Consider the following 22621-nt stretch of genomic DNA (forward strand, 5'->3'; position numbering starts at 1 on the left):
GTTTGACTTTTTTAGATTCTAAATATAAGTGGTATCATACAATATTTTTCTTTCTCTGACTTACCTCACTTAGCATAATGTATTCAGGGTCTATCCATGTTGTTACAAATGGCAGGATATCCTCCTTTCACGTGACTGAGTAATATTCCATTATAAATACATATGACATATTTTTTATAAGTTCACTTGTTGAGGGGCATTTGGGTTGTTTTCCTATCTCGTCTGTTGTGAATAATGTTGCAATAGACATGAGTGCATATGTCTTCAAAATCCTGTTTCTATTTTCGTTGGGTATATCCAAAAGTGGAACTGCCAGATTTATATGGTAGATCTATTTTTAATTTTTTCAGAAACCTCCATATTGTTTTCCATACTGGTTGGACCAATGTACATTCCCACCAACAGTGTATAAGGGTCCCCTTTTCACCACATCATCATCAGTACATCACCTGTTGTCTTTTGTCTTATTGATGATACTCATTCTAACAGGTGTGAGGTGATAGGTCATGGTTTTGATTTGTATTTCCCTGATGATTACTGTTGAGCATCTTTTTGTGTGCCTGTTGACCATTTTAATGTCTTCTTTGGAAAACTATCTAGTTCTGATAAAAGACTGCTATTTGTGAGGTGTAAGTCAGGGATATTTCACAAAAATTCAGACAATAATGTGTGAGTAAGGTCTCATTACTAAACAAATTATTCTTCATTTCTTAGAAGCTTCACAATTAGATAGGCTTTTGGACTAATGAGAAATTAACCCTTGTTGAATGAGATAGAAATTTCCAGTTATTTGTATTTGACCTGGGTTTTTCTGGATGAAATTCTTTGTATGTATATGTATTTCATTCTTCTTTCTACCTACCATTACCCAGTGCTCATATACAGGTGATAACAGTTAAAAAATTAGTATTAAAAAAAGTAAGGTTGGAAATAAGGGCTATTTATCAAAATAAGAAAAGATCAGTCCAGTTGCTTTGCCTTGGTGGTGGTTAATTGGCCACTTGTGATAAAGATATAAATATTTTAAAGTTCTCCTACAGGGGTGCCAAACTCATTTTCACCACGGCCATATTAGCCTCACAGTTGCCTTCAAAGGTCCCAATGTAATTTTAGGAGTGTGTAAAAGTAACTACTCCTTAACAGTTAAGTGAGAGCTTGACGCTTTGCCTGACAGAAACAAGGTGCTGGGCCGGATAAAGCAAGGTGGAGGACAGGATTCAGCCCGTGGGCATTGTGTTTGCCACCTGTGTCATAGAAAAACCATCTCTTTCTCCCTTTTTAGCTGTCTCCTTAAGCTGTGCACAGCAACCAACTTTTCAAGGCCTGCCTTTGAGCACCTTGGAAGTGTGATAGTTCTGCTGAATTGTTAAGATTTTTCATGATTTGACCCTATACTACATGTCTAATTTTATTTCTGTCCATTCTCCCTGTGGATTCTGTAGAACCACTTCTGGTTTCTCAAATTTGATTGTTGTAAATTATCTCATTATTTGTACACATTCTCCCTTCCTCATTATCTCTCCTTGTTTAGACAGGGGTAACTCCCACAGGTAGCTAGAAGTTTCCTGTCCCATGTTTTTATAACACTTTCTAACTTTTTTCCTTAGAAATAGAATTCTAATACAATCAAACTACAAGAATCATTAAATCAGAATGCTTTTTTAGGATGAGAAAGTTTAAAGAAATATATAACTATAGACAGTTGATATTATGTCATTAATCCATTACTGTTACCAGGAACTAAATAATCTTAACTGTGATTAGAAAACTTACCGTATAGTTAGATCTTTCAATAAACTTTCCATAGATAATGAAAGTAGAGTTTATTTGGCATTACAAGCCTTCATTTTGCTTTCCAGGGGTCAACAACTTCCTTCTGGCACTATGCCATTGGTTGTTTGTCTATTTACGTAGCTTAAGAGATAATGGTAATTACATTGCCTTTTGCTTTGGGCTCCTGAAATAGGGAGTTAAGAGATTAGCACATTGTACTGCAAATATTTGCTTATATGTTTCTATTCAAACTAGATTAGGAACTCCAAAAAGAAGGACAGTGTTGTTATTTATGTTCCTATCTCATAGCTCCTAGTATTTTAGAGGCTTAATAGATTGATTGAGTGAATGTTCACTTGTTCACAAAATAAATAAGAGATAACAATGCTAGCTGTTTAACCAAACAAAATGCTGAAAGATACTGATAGGAATAAAATATAAATTATGACTAAATTATAAATTTGTAGGCCTATATCACAAGTCACTAAAGATATAAGTCTTGATGTTAGTTAGGGTTAGCAGATAACTAAGATGCAAAGTAAAAGTAGAGTCATTTCAACAAGAAAATAAGACACTAAGAAGTTAGATGAAAGTTCATTTATTTAATAAACAATTGCTGAGTGCCTATTATGTATGAAACATAGTGTTCACTCCTAAGTTAAAGCATTGAGGTTATATGTGGTTTCTAACCTCAGAGATAATCATCTAGTAAATATTAAAAAGCAGAAAGGGTTTCAGACTCAAGACAATAAATTAAGTATACACATTTGTTTCAGTCTTTTTGTTTCCAATACTCTTTAGTAGTAGCAACATAAAAACACAAAAATGAATAACTGAAAAATATTTCGATACATTTTTGAAGAACAGAAAAAAAAAAGTTAGAGCTAAACTACCTTCAGGAACCCTTCTCCCAGGAATTTTAGGTAGGTACAGCAGAAAAAGAGAAGTGAGAAGTGGGCCTGAAAACAGATAAATTAAAGGTTTGTAATTGGGTCAGCTGTGATATAGTTAGTTGGGCACTCAGGCCCAAATGCAGAATGTGAGGAAAATTAGTGTTTACCTTAGAACAAAAACCTCAGGGCTTTTCTCTAAATATATTGGCATGCTGTATTAACACTCCAGAGTAAAGCATTCATTCTTTCTCTCTCTCTCTCTCTTTTTTTTTTTTTTTTTGTTTTGTGGTAAAAACATGTAACATGAAATCTATCTACCTTTTTAACAAATGTTTAAGGGTACACTGTCTTTATATAGTGTTGTTAACTATACAGAAGGTCACTAGAATTTTTCACCTTGCATGATTGAAACTCTGTACCATTGAATAGCAACTTCTCATTTCCCCCTTCTCCCGGACCCTATCAACCACCATTCTACTTTCTCCTTCAATGAGTTTGACTATTTTAGGTAAACCTAATGTAAGTAGAATCATACTGTATTTGTCTGGCCTGTTTCATGTAAGATAAGTCCTTGCAGTTCATTCATGTTGTATTGTACGACAGGATTTCCTTCTCTTTTAATACTGAAAATATTCCATCATGTACCTCATTTTCTGCATCTGTTCATCCATTGGTGGACATTTAGGTTGTTTCCACCTCTTGGCTACTGTAAAAAATGCTGCAATAAACATGGAAGTGCACATATATGTCTTTGAGATCCTGTTTCAGTTCTTTTGGGTAAATACCCAAAGTGGGATTGCTGTATTGTAAGGAGTTCTAGTTTTAGTTTTTGAGAAACCTCTGTATTATTTTCCATAGCTATATCATTTTACATTTGCATCAACGGTGTACACAGTTCCATTTTCTCTGCAAGTCTGACCGTGTTCATAATACTATATGAAGTACAATAAGAGATACATAAGACATGGACTTTGCCTTCATGAAATTGCTATTTCTTCCTCCTGAAATGCTCTTTCTTTCCATCTTTATTTGATTACTACTTTTTTTATGGTACTTCAGCTCAAGTGTTATATTGTCAACAAAGGCTTTCCTGACTCCACAGACTAGGTGGAGTCAGTCATATTATAAGATGTCATAGCACTCTGCCCTTCTTTGTAACACTTAGTGCATATGTAATTTACAGAATTACTCGGGGTCCTGGAAAGTAAGGTTTTTTTGGTTTGGTTTGGTCTGGTTTACTTAGCTTAAAATAATGCATGGGATGCATGGCACAGAGTAACTGTACAATAAATATTTAAAATATTTTTGTCTCATACATTTTTTGAAGATCATATAAAACATTATTTTATTAAGTAATAAAATGAACACGCAGACACCTAACCCTTCATTTAAGAACTAGAACATTACTAGTACTGTAAAAAGCCTCCTATATATGCCTACTGACTTTTGTGTTCACTCTTGTTTTCTTAATAATTTTATCACCTATGACTGTATCCCAGGGAAATACCCGGTTGAGTTTGGAAATACGAATATCAAGCAAAAACCCAGTTGTGTAAGAAAGCTGTCCTATCACTATTAAAAGACTACTCTGAACAGAGATCTCTGGGTTAGTATATGCTGCTGTATACTTGGAAGGTTTTAAGAACTCCCCTCCCCTTTGGGGAAGTTAGTGGGCAAGGTCAAGAGCAAATTGTGTGAAACATAGAGCTCACCGCATTCAGGATTTCAGGCAAGGTTGTAAGGTGATGAACTATTGGATATCCAGCATGTGAAGTAGGCTGATTTGAATTTAAACTTACCATTTAATTTCCTTCAGCTCTCAGGAGTAGGTCGAAGCAGAAAACTTCTGTAAAGTGCTAAGACTTCCCTCATAAAATCTAGGAAAATAGGGCCCAGACTTCATCAGTATACCCTCAAACAAATCAAAAAAGAATCTGACTAACCTTTTAATCTCTCCTTGGGTTTAAAAAAATGGTACCATGGCAACAAAGATCTTTTAGATGACAGACCTCAGTATCTCTCTGTTTTCCATACACTCCATCAATCTTTATTGGTCACCTTCTGTATCTAAAGCAGAGGATCTCTGCAATCTTCCTTTACCATCATCCTAGCGCTTCCTTTTGCCTCTCTAATGCATTGAATCTTGTTTCCTAACACTTTTCTTATTTTTTGGTTTAGTCTTTCATTTTTGTAGATCCTATTTTCCAATATCTTGTTGAGAAAAGTGACAAAGGAGATAAAATATCTCCTTTTTACTTTAAAATATCTCTTTTGAGATTTCCTTCTTACCTTCTCAGATTAAGATAAGTTGTACAACTTAATGATTATAATATATTTATCTATTCATTTTTTGTCATAGAAATAAATAAATTTTCAGTAATGTTCTAATGCTACTATATAAAATGATACTGGCATTGGAATAATATAATCAAACTTACAGTGTTTTAAAATAAAAGTTTTAATTTACTTGTAATACATTTTGCCCTTTATCTATAATTATTTATCTTATTTGTTTTAGGTATGACTTTAGCCTTTCCAACTTCAGTTCATGATTCTCTGATATGCAGTAAAACATTTCAAATTCTGTATAAAAATGAGGAAGTTGTTTTAAACAATGTTATGATCTTCAAAGTTAAAATGTTGTTGGATGAAAAAAAGGTAAATACTTCTTTGTATCTATTTAGATGTTTTTTGAAGCCTCAAGGCATATTTCTAACTTTCTATAAATATTTTTTAAATATCTTGTAATTTCTCTTTAGATTGAAGAAACCCTCGAGGAAATGGGTTTTCTGTTGTCCTTGGACCTATACTTTACAGATGGAGATTATTCGTAAGTAGGCTAATAAGTAAAAATATGTAGTTATTCATGGCTGTTATCTGTTGATATTACCTTCCTCATTTACTTCTTAGAATTCAGCCTTTCCCCCTCTTGTGGTGGTGTTGTTGTTGTTTGAGTTGTGGGGGAAAGAAAGCAACTACCTCTATCTTCTGAAGGAGTCTCATGGGAATGGTTAGACCTACTCTTTTGTGCCCATGCTGATTCCACAAGCTCCACGTAGTGAAATCAGACAAGTTGAAGAAATACAAAACAATTTCCTAGGCTGTAGAAATTGTTCTGTTGATATAATAGCATTGCCATGAGGCATTTTATAAGACTGAGCTCTCTTCCACTTTATCACTGGCTAGTATTTTTATTGGCATGAGTGGTGCCTTCACTAGGTGGTACTTTTTTGATTGATATTCAGAGGATTATCAAGACTGATGACTCTTACACTTAACAGTTGTTTCTAGTTCCTCTTGAGGAAATTTTAGAACTGACTGCCCTGAACTTGCCCACACATCTGGAATTATAGTCATAGATTTTAGGGAGAAACCATGCTTGTGTTCAGACAAGAATCAGAAAGCCATTTAACAATTTTTGAAGGTTTTTTATTTCTTTATTTCAAATGTACTTGTAGAAGTATTTCCTAAAAATTGTATCTAAATGAAGACTACATGTGGGATAACTGATTAAGCAGTCACATTACCGAAAGGTCTTCTTGAGATGTCCTTTTTGTTATCATAAAGGAATAAGAATTTTTTTTTACATGGTGGCTACTGTTCCTCTATAATACTTGTTTATTACAAATAATTCCTTATAATATTCTTTTTTAAACCAAGTCAAAACTCTTTAAGTGAAGTAAGCTGAAATGAATAAGTAGTTTCTTAGCTGTAGATAGTTAGAATGTGCATATGTGTGGGTTAAAATATATGTGTATATATATTTTAGATATAATTTTCATGGAGTTGTTTTAGATATTTTGTATGTATACATCTAAGGACAGACTAAATATTTATAACAAAATATCTACCAATGGTTAGCTTGTCTTTTTGAAGCATTTAATAACAAAATTTTCTATAGTAAAAATAATTTTAAATATCTTTTAGGATTGATTTCAATCAGATTTTACCTATTTATACTGCAGCCTTATAATAAACAATATTTCTTTGGGAAAAAATTTAGTATAAGATGAGATTAATTTCTAAAGTATTAAAAAGGACTCATTTTAGTGGGATATTATGAAAAAACAATCCATATCAGAGAGAAATCTGTAGGTAGGCTCTTACTGGATTTTATATTGCTGTTTAATGTAAATGTGATACTTTAAAAATTATTCTCATTATCAATTTTTAAAAAGTAATCACATAACTAAATGTTTGAATAGATTAAATTGCTTTACAAGGTATTGGTCCTTACGAAATATTCTGTACTTATATGTAAATATGTTGCTTTTTATAGGACAGATGATCTGAATGCCTTGCAACTTATTAGTAGCCGAACATTGAAGCTGCATTTTAATCTCCATAAAGGCCTTCATCATCATGTTAATGTTATGTTTGATTATTTCCACCTTTCTGTTGTGTCTGTTACAGTCCATGCATCCTTGGTTGCACTACACCAGCCGTTAATCAGGTAAATGTAACCTATACCCTGGTCCTTATTAATGTAATGTCTTTTATCTTTACAATAAGAACATATACTTTGATAAAGATAACAAGTAGTAAGGAATTTCTGCATTCATAGTTATTTAATACTTTCATTTTATACTAAAAAATTAATAAAATTTAAGAGCATGGGAACATTAGATTGATAACTTTTTAATCATAGAAATATGGAGCAATCACTGTCAGATAAACTGACCAAGAAAAATAATGCAGCCTGGAAATAACCATAAAACGTCATTTAGTCTGTGTTTTTATGCAGTGCTATGCTGTAATTATTCATCCTATGGAAAAGTATATTCATTTTTTCTTAGTTTTTTTGTTTGTCTCTGGATTGACTAATTTTATCTTCTTAAATCTGTACAGTACAGTAATTCTTATTTTCTAAGTCATTAACCAATTGACTAAATCTTTTAAAATTACTTTATGTATATCATTTTAGCTTCAAAGTACATAAAATTTGAGATCATAATAAATGCATAGGAGCAACTTCAGGCCAAGATGGAGGTATAGGTGGATAAGCTTTTCCTTCTTGCACAACCAAAAGAAGAACAGCAATCAATTTAAAAACAAAAAATGACCAGAACTGCCAGAACATTGATTGTATGGAAGTCTGACAACCAAGGAGTCAAAGAAACATCCACACTAGTAGGAGGGGCGGAGAGGACACACAGGAAGGCCGGTAGACTGGGCAGCCCCACATTCATGTGCTGATAAATCATGAGGAACAACTGGGGAGCGAGACAGACTGCGCAACTCAGGGTTTCCAGCCCAGGAAAATAAAGCCTCAGACTCTCTAGCTGTAAAAATTTATGAGGGTTGCAGCAGTGGAAGAAACTGCCTGTCTCTCAGGAGAGTCTGTTGGAGGGGCCCATGGGGGTCGAGAACATACACAAGCCCACCTACCCAGGAATCAGCACCAGGAAGGGCTCAATTCACTTGTGGGAAGTGGAAGAAGTGACTGAAAGTGGGGCAAGAGCCAAGCAAATGACATTGTTCCTTCTCTGACCCCTCCTCATAACCTCTGCCTATAAAAACCTGTGGCAGTGGCAGCAGTGAAAGAAACTGCGAGTCTCAGGAGAGTCCATTTGAAGGACCAGTGGGGTCGTAGAACATACACAAGCCCAACCACTTGGGGAATCAGCACCAGGGAAGCACCTGGAAGGGTGCCAATCAATTGCATGAGGTGGGAAATTGACAATAAAGCTGGACGAGAACCAAGCAAGCAGCATTGTTTCCTCTCTGACCCCTCCCACACATACAGCGCCATAGCACAGTGAAGTGGGTTGCCCTGCCCTGGCCAATACCTAAAGCTCTGCCCCTTACAACATAACAGGTAAGCCAAGACAAAGAAAAATGGCCCAAATGAACAAACAGATCAAAACTCCAGAAAAAATACAACTAAGCAATGGAGACATAGCCAACCTATCAGATGCAGATTTCAAAACACTGGATATCTGATGCTCACAGAATTGGTTGAGTACAGACACAAAATAAAGGAAGAAGTGAAGGCTATACAAAGTGAAGTAAAGAAAAATATACAGGGAACCGATAGCAAAGGGAAGGAAACCACATCAACAATTTGGACCAGAAGAACTAAACATTCAACCTTAACAGCAAGAAGAAAAAGAATTCAAAAAATGAGGAGAGGCTTAGGAACCTCTGGGACAATTTTAAGTGCTTCAACATCTAAATCATAGGGATGCCAGAAGGCGAAGAAGAAGAGCAAGAAATTGAAAACTTACTGAAAACATAATGTAAGAAAACTTTCCCGATCTGGCAAAGGAAATAGAGATACAAGTCCAGGAAGCTCAGAGAATCCCAAACAAGAGAAACACACCAAGACATATCAAAATAAATTGCCAAAGATTAAAGATAAAGAATCTTAAAAGCAGCAAGAGAAAAGAAGAGAGATACCCTACAAAGGAGTTCCCATAAGACTAGCAGCTCATTTCTCAAAAGAAACTGCGGGTAAGGACAAGCTGGAAAGTATTCAAAGTGATGAATAGCTAGGACCTCTACATCCAAGATTACTCTATCCAGCAAAGTTATCATTTAGAATGGAAGGGCAGATAAAGTGCTTCCCCAATATGGTCAAGTTCAAAGAGTTCATCATCAGCAAGCCCTTATTATGTGAAATGTTAAAGGGACTTATGTAAGAAAAAGAAGATGATCAAAATCATGAACAGTAAAATGACAACAAACTCACAGCTATCAACAACTGAACCTAAAACAAAGGCAAAAACAAACTAAGCAAACAACTAGAACAGAATCATAGAAATAGAGATTACATGGATTATCTGCAGGGAGGGCAAAGGGGGAGAATGGGGGAAATGGTACAGGAATAAGAAGCCTAATTGGTAGGTACAAAACAGAGAGGGGGAGGTTAAGAATAGTATAGGAAATGGAGAAGCCAAAGAACTTATGTACAACCCATGGACATGAACTAAGGGCAGGGGAGGAAGGCTGGAGGGAATGGGGGTACCATGAGGAGAGGGAGAAAGGGGAGAAAAAAATGGGACAACTGTAATAGTATAATCCATGAAATGTACTTAAAAAAATTCATTTGAATAATTTATTTTTCTTCCCTCTTCCCTGGGGAGATAGATTTTTCCTTCATTAAGGTAAAAATACAATTCAGGCTCTAGTTTTTACAATAAAACATCATCCTTATTGTATGGGCAATATGTGAACACTTCTCAAATTAGTAACCAACATGAAAAAGACACCAAATTGATTTGATTTATGAACTACTTTATAATTTCTAATATGACAAATCTGATTCCATCAACTGATATTAGGGATGATGTTTAAATGTTATATTAAACTAATTTATCAGAAAACTAGGTAATAGTGTAGAATTATCTGCAGAAATTTATAGAAGACCAACACAATTTAACATGCTGTCCACAAGTAAGAGCTTCCTGTGGCATATTTTTACATTGCTTTAAAAACTGTGAGGACCTCTTCCATTGGGTTTTCACATGATCTCTTTTAGAGCACAGGGCCAGGAAGAAGTCTGTTCAATGACTTTCTTTGCCTTATTCTCTAGTAAGATCTAGTTGTTTTAATGTCTTTGTCTTACCTGTTAGGACTTTGAGAGCTTGTTCTTGGTTACTATAACTTCTATAAATAGAAAAATGTCCCTATCATATATATTTTATGATAAATGTCTTCAAAAAATTTTAGATGTTTATTGAATAAATTAAAACATAACATAATAACTGAATGTAACTTTTCTGACAAGAAAATGTTTTTTTGAAATATAACTTTCAAGTAAGTACTATGTAATACTATTTTTATATGAAATCATGTTTTAATGATACATTTATTTGTTTATAAAATACATTCTTGTAGTTTTCTGAATCCTTTATTTTGTAATTTCAATAAGAATCAACATTCCTTTTTCTTTACAGCACCAACGTAGTTTCACTTCTGAAAAATATGCAGTTCATAGAGGTTAGCTCAGATTACTAATGTTGCTTCCTAAGGCTCTGAATAAATAGAATAGTAATAGTCATGTCACTAATCCTAGTGAGTTAAGTGTGTACTTCCTCTTGTAATGCAGCAGTTTTGCCACAGACTGGTAGGAGAAAGGAACGGTTCATCTGTAGACTATTTGCTGGAAGAAGATCTTTTTGGTTCAAAATCAGAAGCCAAGAGAATTAAGTGTGACTCTTAACTTGGTAACTGGAAAAGAAAATACGATGCCTGCAACATCTGAGGTTCTGTTCTTTACTTAGCTGCCATGGGCTGTGATATACCCTCTCTTGCTGCTAGAATTTTGCCCTGACAGAAGCAACATCTTTCCCTGCCTTTCTTTGCCTGTAAATGGGAGAGGTTGGAGATGGGAAGCAAGGAAAAGTTAAGGGACAGCTTTTTCTAGTGGCATGCTGGTAGAGGGGTCATGTTAAAGGTAACATTCCTCGTTATTTATGCATCAACAAGTTTTTCCTGAAGTTTTATTAATAGGTGGATTTTTTTATCCTTCAAAATGAAAATTTTTTAATTTATAATATTTTTCTTTTAAAACAATTTCTATGATCAACCCAACTATAGACATTTAAATCAATTATGTAAAGGAAGTGGGGTTAGGATTTCTTTATTAGCTTGTTTTTCACATAACCTGTTATATTTGAATTCTTCTAAATACAACTTTATAACAATTCTGAAGTAAGTGGAATTTACCATTGACTTACAGCTCCCTCCTTTGCTGGGGATTTTGATTTTGCAGATGAAGGCTGCTCTCTGCTTATGGTTTACTTTCCTGTCTTTTTCCATTTGCCAACTGCCAAACAGTCCAAATGCTTTGGCCTACTTATAATTAGCTAATACTTCATCTCAAATAATATTGTGTATGATTTTTAAACTTTCAAACAGAAGAGGCTTCTTATTCTATAGAATTTATGATATATTAAATGTAATGTTAATACTAACAAATATAGTATGTGATTGAGATGGTGCCTTGAAATACTTATAAAAAATATTTTAATGGCGGTCATAGCCTTTTAGTGAAACGGAAGAAAATAGTCTTTTTTTTTTTTTTTTTTTTTTTTTCAGAAATAGAGGCAACAAATATTTAGTAATTTTTCTTCTACATTTAATATAGAAACTCTTTACTTTTGTTAAGTAGAATCTGTATTTGATTATGTTAACTTCTTAAAGTAGGTGGCTAGTCTTACAGACCGTATTTACAAATTAAAACTTGACCCTCATTTGTCATTTAGATACTCTGTAATCCCACCCAGTTTTATCTTTAGGATCCTTTGAGGCTCCCTGAAACCCAATCATAAAGAAGTCTTAGTTGTTTTTTTAATGCATATTCATTGTGTCATTTCATAATAATTCAAATAATTCAAATAATTATTAAAGGAAAAATTACTTTGGAATACTTTAGAAATAATAACCTTATAAATCCCTTACTCTATGCTCTATTCCTGTAAGACTTTCTTTTGTAAACATTTAACATTCAAGTAGACTATCGTGACCATAATAATGTAATACTTATTTCTCCAGCTTTCCTCGCCCTGTGAAGACTACTTGGTTAAATAGAAATGCACCAGCACAAAACAGAGATTCTGTGATTCCTGCTCTTGAAAGCGTGGTCTTTGGTATTAACTACACAAAACAGTTATCACCAGATGTAAGAACTGATATGTTTATAAATTCTTTCTTCTTTCTTATTTCAAATGAAGCATTTCTTTAATGTTTTATCTGTGAATGTGATATTTCTTTTTGTTAATGTTTTGAACTCAGCAACTTACAGACCTAATTAAATATGATCTTAACAAATTGGTTGGTTCCAGTTTATTTTGAAAACTTAACCAAATACATCAAGATTTCACCATATTTAATGATTAGAGCTTTTTGAAAGTCGGTGCCTTTTTAAACTTGCTTCTGGTACTTCTTGCTCTCTTAACCGAAATATTAGAATCATTCCAAAGGTGCCTGTAAAGAACAGTTGCTGAGACCCAGCTTGGAGTAGTACAAGTATAGCCATGACTCCTCTAAAAAGAGAAGGGACTCATGCTATAAAAGCACAGAGTCAAATGTAATTTGAACCTCAAAATTTAAAAAATCCCCTGTTACTGAAATTACTAGAGTTGTATTAACAGGAGCAATTCCCTAAGATACCACTGAATTTCTTATATGTTTTAGAATAAAAGTAATTAGTAAATGCTTAGGGTTTTTATTTTATTTATCTACGTTTCAAGTGTAATATTTTTAGATTTTTGTTACTAACACTCTGTATCCCAAATCTATTTCTTTGTTCAGGGTTGCAGCTTCATTATTGCAGACTCCTTCCTACATCATGCTTATCATTTTCATTATACACTTTGTGCCACTTTGCTGCTAGCCTTCAAGGGATTGCACAGCTACTTCATTACGGTAACAGAAGAGATTCCCTCTTGTCAGAAACTAGAAATAGGTATGTTAAAAGTAGCCGGACCTGTCCTATTCAAGTAATTCTCTTCATTCTCATATTGCTAGTTACCTGCTTTGACGTAGTTTTTCTGTGCTGTAACTGTAATATTTATGTGCTTCACTTTTACTTCTCTCTCAATTCCATCTTTTTCGACCTTTGGTAATTTCTGCAATTAAGTTTTTTTTTGTGATACTGAGAAATACTGAGAACTAACTTCTTGGTGCTAAGTTTGGAATGAGTCTTTTGATAATTTTTTTATAAAAGCATATGTCCATATATTCTTCAAACATAAACAGAAAGCATACTAGAAAGCAAATTATCTGTAGAATCATGGGAAGATAAATTAAATCCATGCTTCAAAATATTTAACTATCTAAGAAGAGTGTAGCTACTTGAGATTTTTATATGCAGTTGGTTTTAAGTGATCTCAGATACTGTTTCTTTCATTTCACTACAGAGATTAAGAACATTACTCAATTTTAACATTTTGTAAATTAAATCATTACAAAAGTTAAACTTTAGTTATAATCCAACAGTAATATCTGCATATATGTTAGAGTAGATGATAAAAAATCATACTGCCTTAATTTTATATATCATTTATAGTTTGCAGAATTCTTTTATGTATAATTTCACAAGTAACAAATTATTGATATTAGCAAAAATAAGTTATTTAAACTTTTAATGATAGTTTTGTTTTAAACTTTTATTTTAAAATATCAGGTAATAGCTAACCATAAAGCACATTTTAATCATCTCTTCAGAATTATTTTTATTATTACATATTCGAATAAATCAGGAATTACTTTCTAAATTTTACTTAGTCGGGGTTCTTTAATTCTTTGTTCTTCAAGAATGTCAATCTTTTAACAATATTGATGTACTCAAAAATAGTCACTGTTACTGAAAAAAAATTGTTAGGTTTCAGAATAATTAGCCTATTTTTCTAATTACCTACTTTGGGATACAAAAGTATTGTAAGAAAGTGTAATGATTTGCACCTTACTTAAATTCATCTGTGAGAAAATCCTGGTTATTGTACCGTTGCCTATCACCAACTACTCCAAGGGATTTGATTAATAATAGTTAAGTTCACACTTTTTTGACTTAACAAGAAACAGATATCAATTGACTTTTTAGAATATTTGCAGCAAAAATCCCATTGTACACACAGATACATAACCAGTAGCAAAGTGTATTTCTTCTTTTTTTGCTTCTGTTCTTCCTAAAAACAAACATGAAGTGTGGAAGCCTTTTGATTTCTATCCTCTGAAATTTTTTTTCCTTGCTAATAATATTTTCATATACTTAAAATCCTTCTATTTCCCTTAGGAAAATCCTGTAGGAAACTACTACCTAAATGTAGACTTTTTTAAATGGTTTTTTTTTTTTTGAATGAAAAAATAGTTTGTAGAATAGACTAATTTAGGCTATCACCTTCAATTAATGAAAAAATTGTGGTCCATATATTTTTGAATTTGGTTGTTTGAACTCAAACATATTTTCTTAGGAGACTTATATAGTAAATTATGGTTAATTCAGATTTAATGACCAGACCACCAAATTAGTAAACTATAAATTAATGAAGGACAGTACCATGTCCCTGGAAAGTAGTATTATAAACACTAGTGGTGTGAAACTTGGAGGCTGTCTGTACTGATATTTCTACAAGAAAATTTGTTAATAGTTTTGATGTCAAATACTTCAGTAGAATTCGTGGAGGCATTAGCTTGTAGTGCTTAAGAGTGCAAATTTGGAGCCATTTCTGTCATTTACTAGCTTTGAGACTGTATATGCAAAGTGAATTCCATTAGAAAGATAGGGAAATTAAAGGGAACCTAATGTGGTGCATGAGTCTGGCAGGAAAGGTGAGGACATCCAAAAGAGAGAGGGTGTAAAGCAGCTCTAAGAGTAAGACTTCTTAATGGTATAATTCCCTAATCATTATTAGGGTGCTCAATCAGGGACGTCCAACCTTTTGGCATCTCTGGACCACACTGGAAGAAGAGTTGTCTTGAGCCACATATTAAATATACTGCAACATGTAATCACAAAAAAAATCTCATAATGTTTTAAGTAAATTTACAATTTTGTGTTGGGCCACATTCATAGCCATCCTGGGCCATGGGTTGGATACCCATGAATGTGTCAGGTACTGAGCTAGGTCCTGTGGAAAGAACAGAGTCTCTGTCTTTCTCCCCTTCCCTTAGTAAGTAATGAACTCAGCATGGCAATGAACGAGAGAAACTCGTTCATTGAGAAACGAGAGAAACCTGCAAGATGGGGTTTCTTGTGGTTTTAACATGGAGAGTCATGTATGAGATGGGCCTCTATAACCTGGATAAGGAAGATATCAGCATTTAATGTTCAAGTAGATATATATATTGCAAATTAAAAAACACATGAACCACACTTTAACTTAAAAAATATTTTTTTTCCTAAAAGGGAGTAATGTTTAAAGAAAACAAAAATCTCTTTTTTCAGAGGCAAAGATTTATTTCAAATAGAATTAGCACTTTAGTGCTAATTTATTCATCTAACTTCAGTGTGATCATTTATTTATAAGGTTTTTAATTATCCCTCAGGTAAAGATTGCTTATTTTTGTTATATATTACTTTGGGCTCCTGTATACAATGTAGAGAATTTCATAATTTTTTAAAAGAACCCTTATATTTAATTCCAAGAGTTGGTTTACTAAATGAATGTCAACTTTATTCCAAATTATTTGCTTGATATATTTTATCAGAAAGTAAAATTACAGCAAACCTAGATTTTAATAAGTAAAAAATAGCAATTGAATAAAATTAGTAGTACCCTATTCATAGTATTTACTCAAAATATATTTGTTGAATGAGTGAATGAATGAATAAAACAGCACAATACAGTTTTTATAGTTGCTTGAAAAGTACTTAGGCATCATAACAAAGCTTATAGCAGTTTCCTAGGGATTTTTAAAATCAGGACTCATCTTTAATAAGTATTTATTGGTAGTACTTTGTGGTGTTCTTAAACTTTTCACTACTATTTGTATTTTCTATTTATCGTGATTCAGTTTATTCTTGAATGCCTCTTCTAGGAAAACATTAAAAATACTATTAACTATTCAAAATAAAACTACTACATATTGTTAGCTATTAATATTACTATTTTAATTCTAGCAAAATTAAATTGTAGGTACAAGATAATACTTCCATAAAACACTGTTGACTGAATGTTATATTCACCAGCTTTAATAAGTGGACATAAAGTAGTTCTTGATTAAAGGATGTATTTTATTTCCTTCTACTTACTATTTAACATTTTCTCGAGTTTTCAAATAGGTATTTATTTAAAAGTCTTAAACTCCACCATGCTTTGAAAAATGTATCTAAAACCTACTCCGTCTTTTAAAATATGCCTTAGATTCCTTTCTGCTTTTGCCTTTTTATTTTTCTTCTAGATGAATGATGTACATTTTTTATGGCATATCGTTAAATATTGGTTTGGTGCAAGGAACTCTAACTGAAAATGGGAGTCACAAGTTCTGGAATCTGAGCTTTGACAAGTGTTACAACCTTTCTGGGCCCCAGTATCTACAATTGTAAAAGCAAGGGTTTGACTTAGCTGATCTCTGAGATCCCTGCCAACTCTAAAATTCTGAGTCTAAGAAATTAAAACAAAAATATAGATTATGAAATTTTGAGTGGTCCATACATTTAAATAGAAAAGAGAACAAAGTAATATAGACTTGAATGTACATCATTTGTAATTCTAATAAGCTAATTAACTAACTCAAAGATTCTGCTTTAGTGTTCTAATCTAACTACACTATCAAATCAATGCTAAGTCTATTAATAACAATTTGGAAAATTCTAGTAAATCTTGTTGTAAAAGGAGTATAGTAACTAGTGCTATGTGCAATCCCTATAACTAGCCAAGGCCAACATGCAGGTCCTTTATGAGCGCCTTCTCAGAAGAAAACAGCCACGAACCCAGAAAGACACCTGTCTAGGTATGTTTACAAAAATAGGTTAAGTAAATAATCCCTTTTAATTAGTATGGAATTTTGCCTTAAATTAATGTCAAATATTATAAATATGTATTCATTTATTTATATAATATGTTTCTTACCTCCCTTATTTAAGAACTTTGAGAATTTGGCATGTAAGTAAGTTTGGTTAATTTCTTAATTTGTACACAATAATATTGAAGTTTTTATTTAAAATTAGAAATAGTAAATGCAAAGATTTCCTTTAGCTCTTTCTGTATTCTTTTTGAGTTCCTAAAATAGCACTCTTTGGAAACCATGTTTATTGCCAGAATTAGATGGTTTAATGATACTGCCTTAAAATTGGTCAAAATCAGTTTATCTTTGGGTAGGGCTTAACGATGATGAAATGTGGTTTAAAAACTGAAGTTAATATTATATATTACAGAAGTAAAGAAGAGAAACATCTTCAGTATGTGGTTTTGTTTTTTGTGTCAATTTGCATTTATTTTGTATTCTAAATTTAAAAAGCAAAGTAGTATCAAATCACCTCTATCCAGATATTTTACATATCATAAAGGAAATGTTTTAATCACATAACTTTATTACTGTATTTCCCTGTATATTTTAGACTTTTGTTCTTGAATAGCAATAGAACTTAATTTACCATCTTTTCGAATAGACCATCACAATTACATTTTTAAAAAGTTATGAAAGGCTATAGAAATTAAAATAAAATCATAGTGTGTCTTAATTTTTAGGAGTGTGAACAAAAGAAAATTAAGGAGCCAAAATCTTTAACATTTCTCAGATGGAAACTAGCTCAAAATATTTAAGTTTGGTAAATTTTCACTAAAACTTGAGAGACTGATTTTCTTACCAGGAAGAAAAGACAAAAGTTGAAGATTTATTATAATCATTATTTTGGAATATAATATTGTATTTTCCTATAAAGCAAATATAAAACTAAAGAATTTGATTGTGGTCATTTGTGACATCTGTTAGTATTCTTTTTAGCAATAAAAATATATTTCTCCCCCAATAAATTTACAAAAATCTAAAAAACAGAATAAGTGGTTTAACTGAAAAATATATATATACTTCTCATTTAAACTGTTTGTATTGTCAACGCATCAATTTACATGTGAGCACTCTAAATATTTTATAGAATGCTGCTTTATGTAATAAGGCCTATATAAAGAAAGGCCCAGTTTTAGTTGGGTAGGAAGAGACTTGATTCAAAACTAAAGCGTAATGAATTAATTATACTTTCATTAATACTTTTATTAAGTGACACTTCTATTAAGATATCTCTGATTTTTAATAGCTAGCATTATATTGGCATTTTCTGAGCTATATTATAAGTATGGGTTGAATGAGTGAGTAGATAAATGAATGGATGTAGAAAATAAGATACATTTTACTCTTTGACCTAACAACCCCACTTTTGTTAACCTATTATCATAGAAATAAGAACACTAGTATGTAAAGATAGACATACAAGCATGTTTACTACAATATTGTTCTTAGTATCAAAACACTGAAAACAAAGGTAAATGTCCATAATTTGGCAAAGAATGGAATGTAGAAGAAATTACGAGGCACTCACACCAAAGAATATTATGCAAGCCATTTTAAAAAATGCTTTAGGGCTGTGTACTAGATTTCCATAGAGTACTGCTGAGAGAAAAAGGTAAATTGCAGAAAGTGTATAAAATACAATCTCATTTTTGTAAAGCAGTGACTGCAGAACTCATGTATACATATGTATATTTGAAAAATGTGGAATGATATGTTCTAGACTATAATCTTGGATTAGCAGGAGGAGCTAAAATTAATAATTTTTTGTAAGATAATGATCACATTTATACATTTCTATAAAGTTATAAAATTGTATAGGTATATGTTAAGAAGAAAAATTAATTAAAATAGAATTTTAAACTCAGGTAACTCTCCTAAATGATTTTTGAAATCATTTGAGCTCAAAGATTTTGAGGTTAAGTTTTGCTTTTAAACATTCTTCAAGATGTCATTTAGATTGAAGTAACTCTTACTGCCCATAATGCAATTGTACCAATTTATGCATATATTAATAGATTTTATATGTAAAAAGTAGAAAATATATCAAAACTCAATCACTGATTTATCTCACAATGAAATGATACATGAAATCTTAGATTTCTGTAGTCGAGTTGAACAAATTTGTAATCTATTTCTTGGTACATTTTAACAACTATAATTTTATTTATATAGTTTGTGAATTACAAAATACGTTTTCTGCTGGTTTTAGTTACCAATAGACTATCTGTTGTTCACATCATAGTTTGGTTGCATTTACCACATAATTATAGCTGCTTATTTTATCAAATGTAAATGTTTATCATTCTTTTTATCAAGTAGTAACATTCATTCTGCCTTGAGATAGTGAGCTGATGAACAAACTCAGGAATGTCACAGAAAGTATTCTTGCCTTTGTGTTAGAATGATCAGTTAAACTCACTTTGAGCAACACAACAATGGAATTTTGTGTCATCACAAGTATGCTGTTATAGTTCTTTTAGGAGAACTCATTTTGGTTTGATTTCTGATTAAAAATGAAGTATATCTAAATAGGGTATTTCAGATTCTAGGGAAATTTTTTTTGGAAAAAAAACAAACTAGTAATTCTTTTTATTCTGTTAGTTTCTATATTCCATTTTAAATATTACCACTTTAATTGTAAGTTAATCTGTACATCCCCTTTGTAGATGGTTGTAGCGTATATTAAATAAATAAGAATTGAATGGAAAAAAAATTACCTCACTTTTAGATGTAAAGAAAACTGAATATTAAAGTGAATTAGAAACTTAATTTTTATTGAAAAGGATTTTGCCATTTATTTGTATTAAATAGTCTATACTCCAGGTATGTTTTAAATACTTTTGGCTTGTAAAAATTAATTTGACTTGGATTTTTTAGGAATTCATTTGTAAAAAGCAAGGCACGTACACGTATAAGACAAAATACTAAGCTTTAGTGGAATTTACAACATGTGAAATGCAATAAAACCTAATTTTATGTTTTTTCTTTCCTGTGATACAGTTGTACAACTTACTTTAGGTATTTAGTCAATATTTCCTTGACTGTGTTAGCCTCTTATGAGAACTGAAACACTAATAGTCAGAGCATATAATTTAATAATTAACACATTACTTACATGATTAATGTGCTTACGAAAATACATTATGTTGAAATTTAATTCATTAAATGTCAGAATATTTTTTAACTTTCTGGTTTTTAAAAGGTAATTTAATTTATATGATTTCAAAAATAGTTTTCGGATTTAACATTTAAATGCTCTTTAATTACTCTTTAATCCTTTCAGAGGAAATGGATGTAGAAGCTCGCCTTACTGAACTATGTGAAGAAGTTAAGGTACTTGGATTTTTAAAATTCACATTATCAGGTTATTTCAGTGGATTGTGTTTCCAAAAATTGTGTCTAAGAAAACTTAATAATTAATTATCCTTCCTAAAATGCAAAGATAAACTTTTTGATCATAGTAGAACCACAGCTTAGTTGATCAAAAGACATTTGACTTGAGCATGAAGTTAAATTATCTTTAAACTGTATAGTATTATTACCCTGGCTGGGGTGGCTTATTTGGTTGGGGCATCGTCCCATAAACCAAAAGGTTGCAGCTTCTATTCCCAGTCAGGGCACATGCCTGGGTTGCAAGTTGGGTGCCAGTCAGGGCACATGCGAGAGGCAACCAGTCGATGTTTCTCTCTCACATTGATTTTTGCCCCCTTCTCCCTCCCTTCTCATCTCTCTCAAATCAATAAAGGCATGTCCTTGGTTGAGGATTTAAAAAAAAAAACTTGTTAGCTTCATTTTTAATATATTTATAAATCATTCCCTGGGAGAGAACACATGTGTACATTTATTATATGTTGATAAATCAGTATTTATCATATGTTCACTCTGTTAACTTCATTTCCAGAATTATGGAATTAGTTAACATTTTTTGAGTTTATCCATAAATCTGGGAGCTTTTTTAAAAATCTGAAGCCTGTAATTCCTTACTCATTATTTAGTAAATATTTATTGAGTGACTACTGTGTACCAGTAACCAAGGTAGCAAAAGTGAGTAAAAGAGTCTCTCTTCATTTATTACTAATTTTGCTGAAATTTTGTGTAATGTGTTCTTTGAGTTAGGATAGATAAATGGAAACTTGGTTTGGGTGAGTGAAGAAAAGCTTGCCGAATTGCTGACTTCAAAAAGGAGTAAAAAATAAACTGAAATTTAGAGTGTCATATGTGATAAGCAACATTTGGGGGGGGGTTGGGAGGTTTGTTTGTTTGCTTTAGAAAAGGAGAGTAGAGATATAATTAGTGTAATTTGGCACACATTGAACTTGAGCAACTGTCTTTTCATGTCCAAATTTAGTCATCCAGTAGGTAATAGGTCTAGAGGTCAGGAGAGATGTGATCCAGAGATATTAATTACCATGTCTATACCAACAGTAATTAAAACTATGGAAATGACTTTCAGCTGCCATCTGAATAGACTACCTCTACCTTCTTTAGGACAGAAAAAATGAAATCAGCGTCTATCTATATTTAAGAGTAGATATCCTAGTATTACTAGTAATTGAAGACAGATTTTGCAGCAAGATATTATCTGCCTGAAAACTGGCCGCTGCCTCAGCAAATTCAAGAAAAATCTGTCCTTATAATAAAAACGCTTGTCCAAAAGAGAAGCAGTCATTCTGATTTATATTATTTTATTATTGTTTGTTCAGGAATCCTTATTTTATCATTCAAGAAAACCAACTGCCTTTTAAAAGATTCTGTATAATCTAGTTCCATAGTATAATCTAGCACTCTTAACTTTTATCATTGATTTAGGTGAATGTTTAAATGTCTAGTAGTGGAATAAATTAATACCACTTAGAACACTCACAATAGCATATTATAATTGTTTACCCACCTTTCTTTCCTCACTAGCCTATAAGCTTTTCATATTAATGTTTGAATCTGTAGAATGTTAAAAACTAGCATTTAAAATGTGCCCAGTAAATAGTGGATGAATGAATGTCAGGAAGAGAAAGAAAAGAAGTGTTTGGCAATTCTGTAAAACAATTATCACAAGTCCTGGTTGGTGTGGCTCAGTTGGAAGGAAGCATCATCCCATAACCAAAAGGTTATAGGTTCAATTCCTTGTCAGGACCCATAACCTGGGTTGCTGGTTCAGTCCTCAGTGTGAGCGCATACAAGAGGCAACCAGTTGATCCTTCTCTCTCACATCAGTGTTTCTCTCTCCCTTCCTCATTTTCTAAAAAGCAATGAAAAAAATGCCCCACGTGAAGATTAAAACAAAAAAATCACAAACAAAAAAGAACATAGGAACATAGGTGACTGAAAAGCAGTACTATAGAAAGTGCCTGAGTCCTTTATGAGGAGCTAAATGTCTTTTAAGTATTTATTTACATTGCCTATTGGAGGGGGGGAAAAATCTTATTTTAAAATTTGATTATTTTTCAAAAATTTTATAACTCTCTGAATGATTTGTATGTTGTGCTTAAAATTCCCAGTAT

The 22621-nt window shown here is 32.2% G+C and overlaps 1 protein-coding gene across 4 annotated transcripts in view; it reads left to right on the forward strand.

Moving 5' to 3' along the window:
* The window catches only part of FAM135A (family with sequence similarity 135 member A), a 91626-nt gene that overhangs the window by 27623 nt on the left and 41382 nt on the right, over nt 1-22621 (forward strand). For 2 of the 4 annotated variants that reach the window (XM_024576578.4, XM_024576576.3), the window contains exons 5-11: nt 5185-5324; nt 5426-5496; nt 6946-7119; nt 12165-12291; nt 12924-13077; nt 16989-17066; nt 20407-20456. In XM_024576578.4, coding sequence (XP_024432346.2) covers nt 5185-5324; nt 5426-5496; nt 6946-7119; nt 12165-12291; nt 12924-13077; nt 16989-17066; nt 20407-20456 — 794 coding nt within the window. The remainder of the gene's footprint in view (nt 1-5184; nt 5325-5425; nt 5497-6945; nt 7120-12164; nt 12292-12923; nt 13078-16988; nt 17067-20406; nt 20457-22621) is intronic. The other 2 variants (XM_045184821.2, XM_045184822.3) reach the window with 1 other exon arrangement.

Source organism: Desmodus rotundus, chromosome 11, assembly GCF_022682495.2.
Source record: "Desmodus rotundus isolate HL8 chromosome 11, HLdesRot8A.1, whole genome shotgun sequence".
Taxonomy (NCBI): domain Eukaryota; kingdom Metazoa; phylum Chordata; class Mammalia; order Chiroptera; family Phyllostomidae; genus Desmodus; species Desmodus rotundus.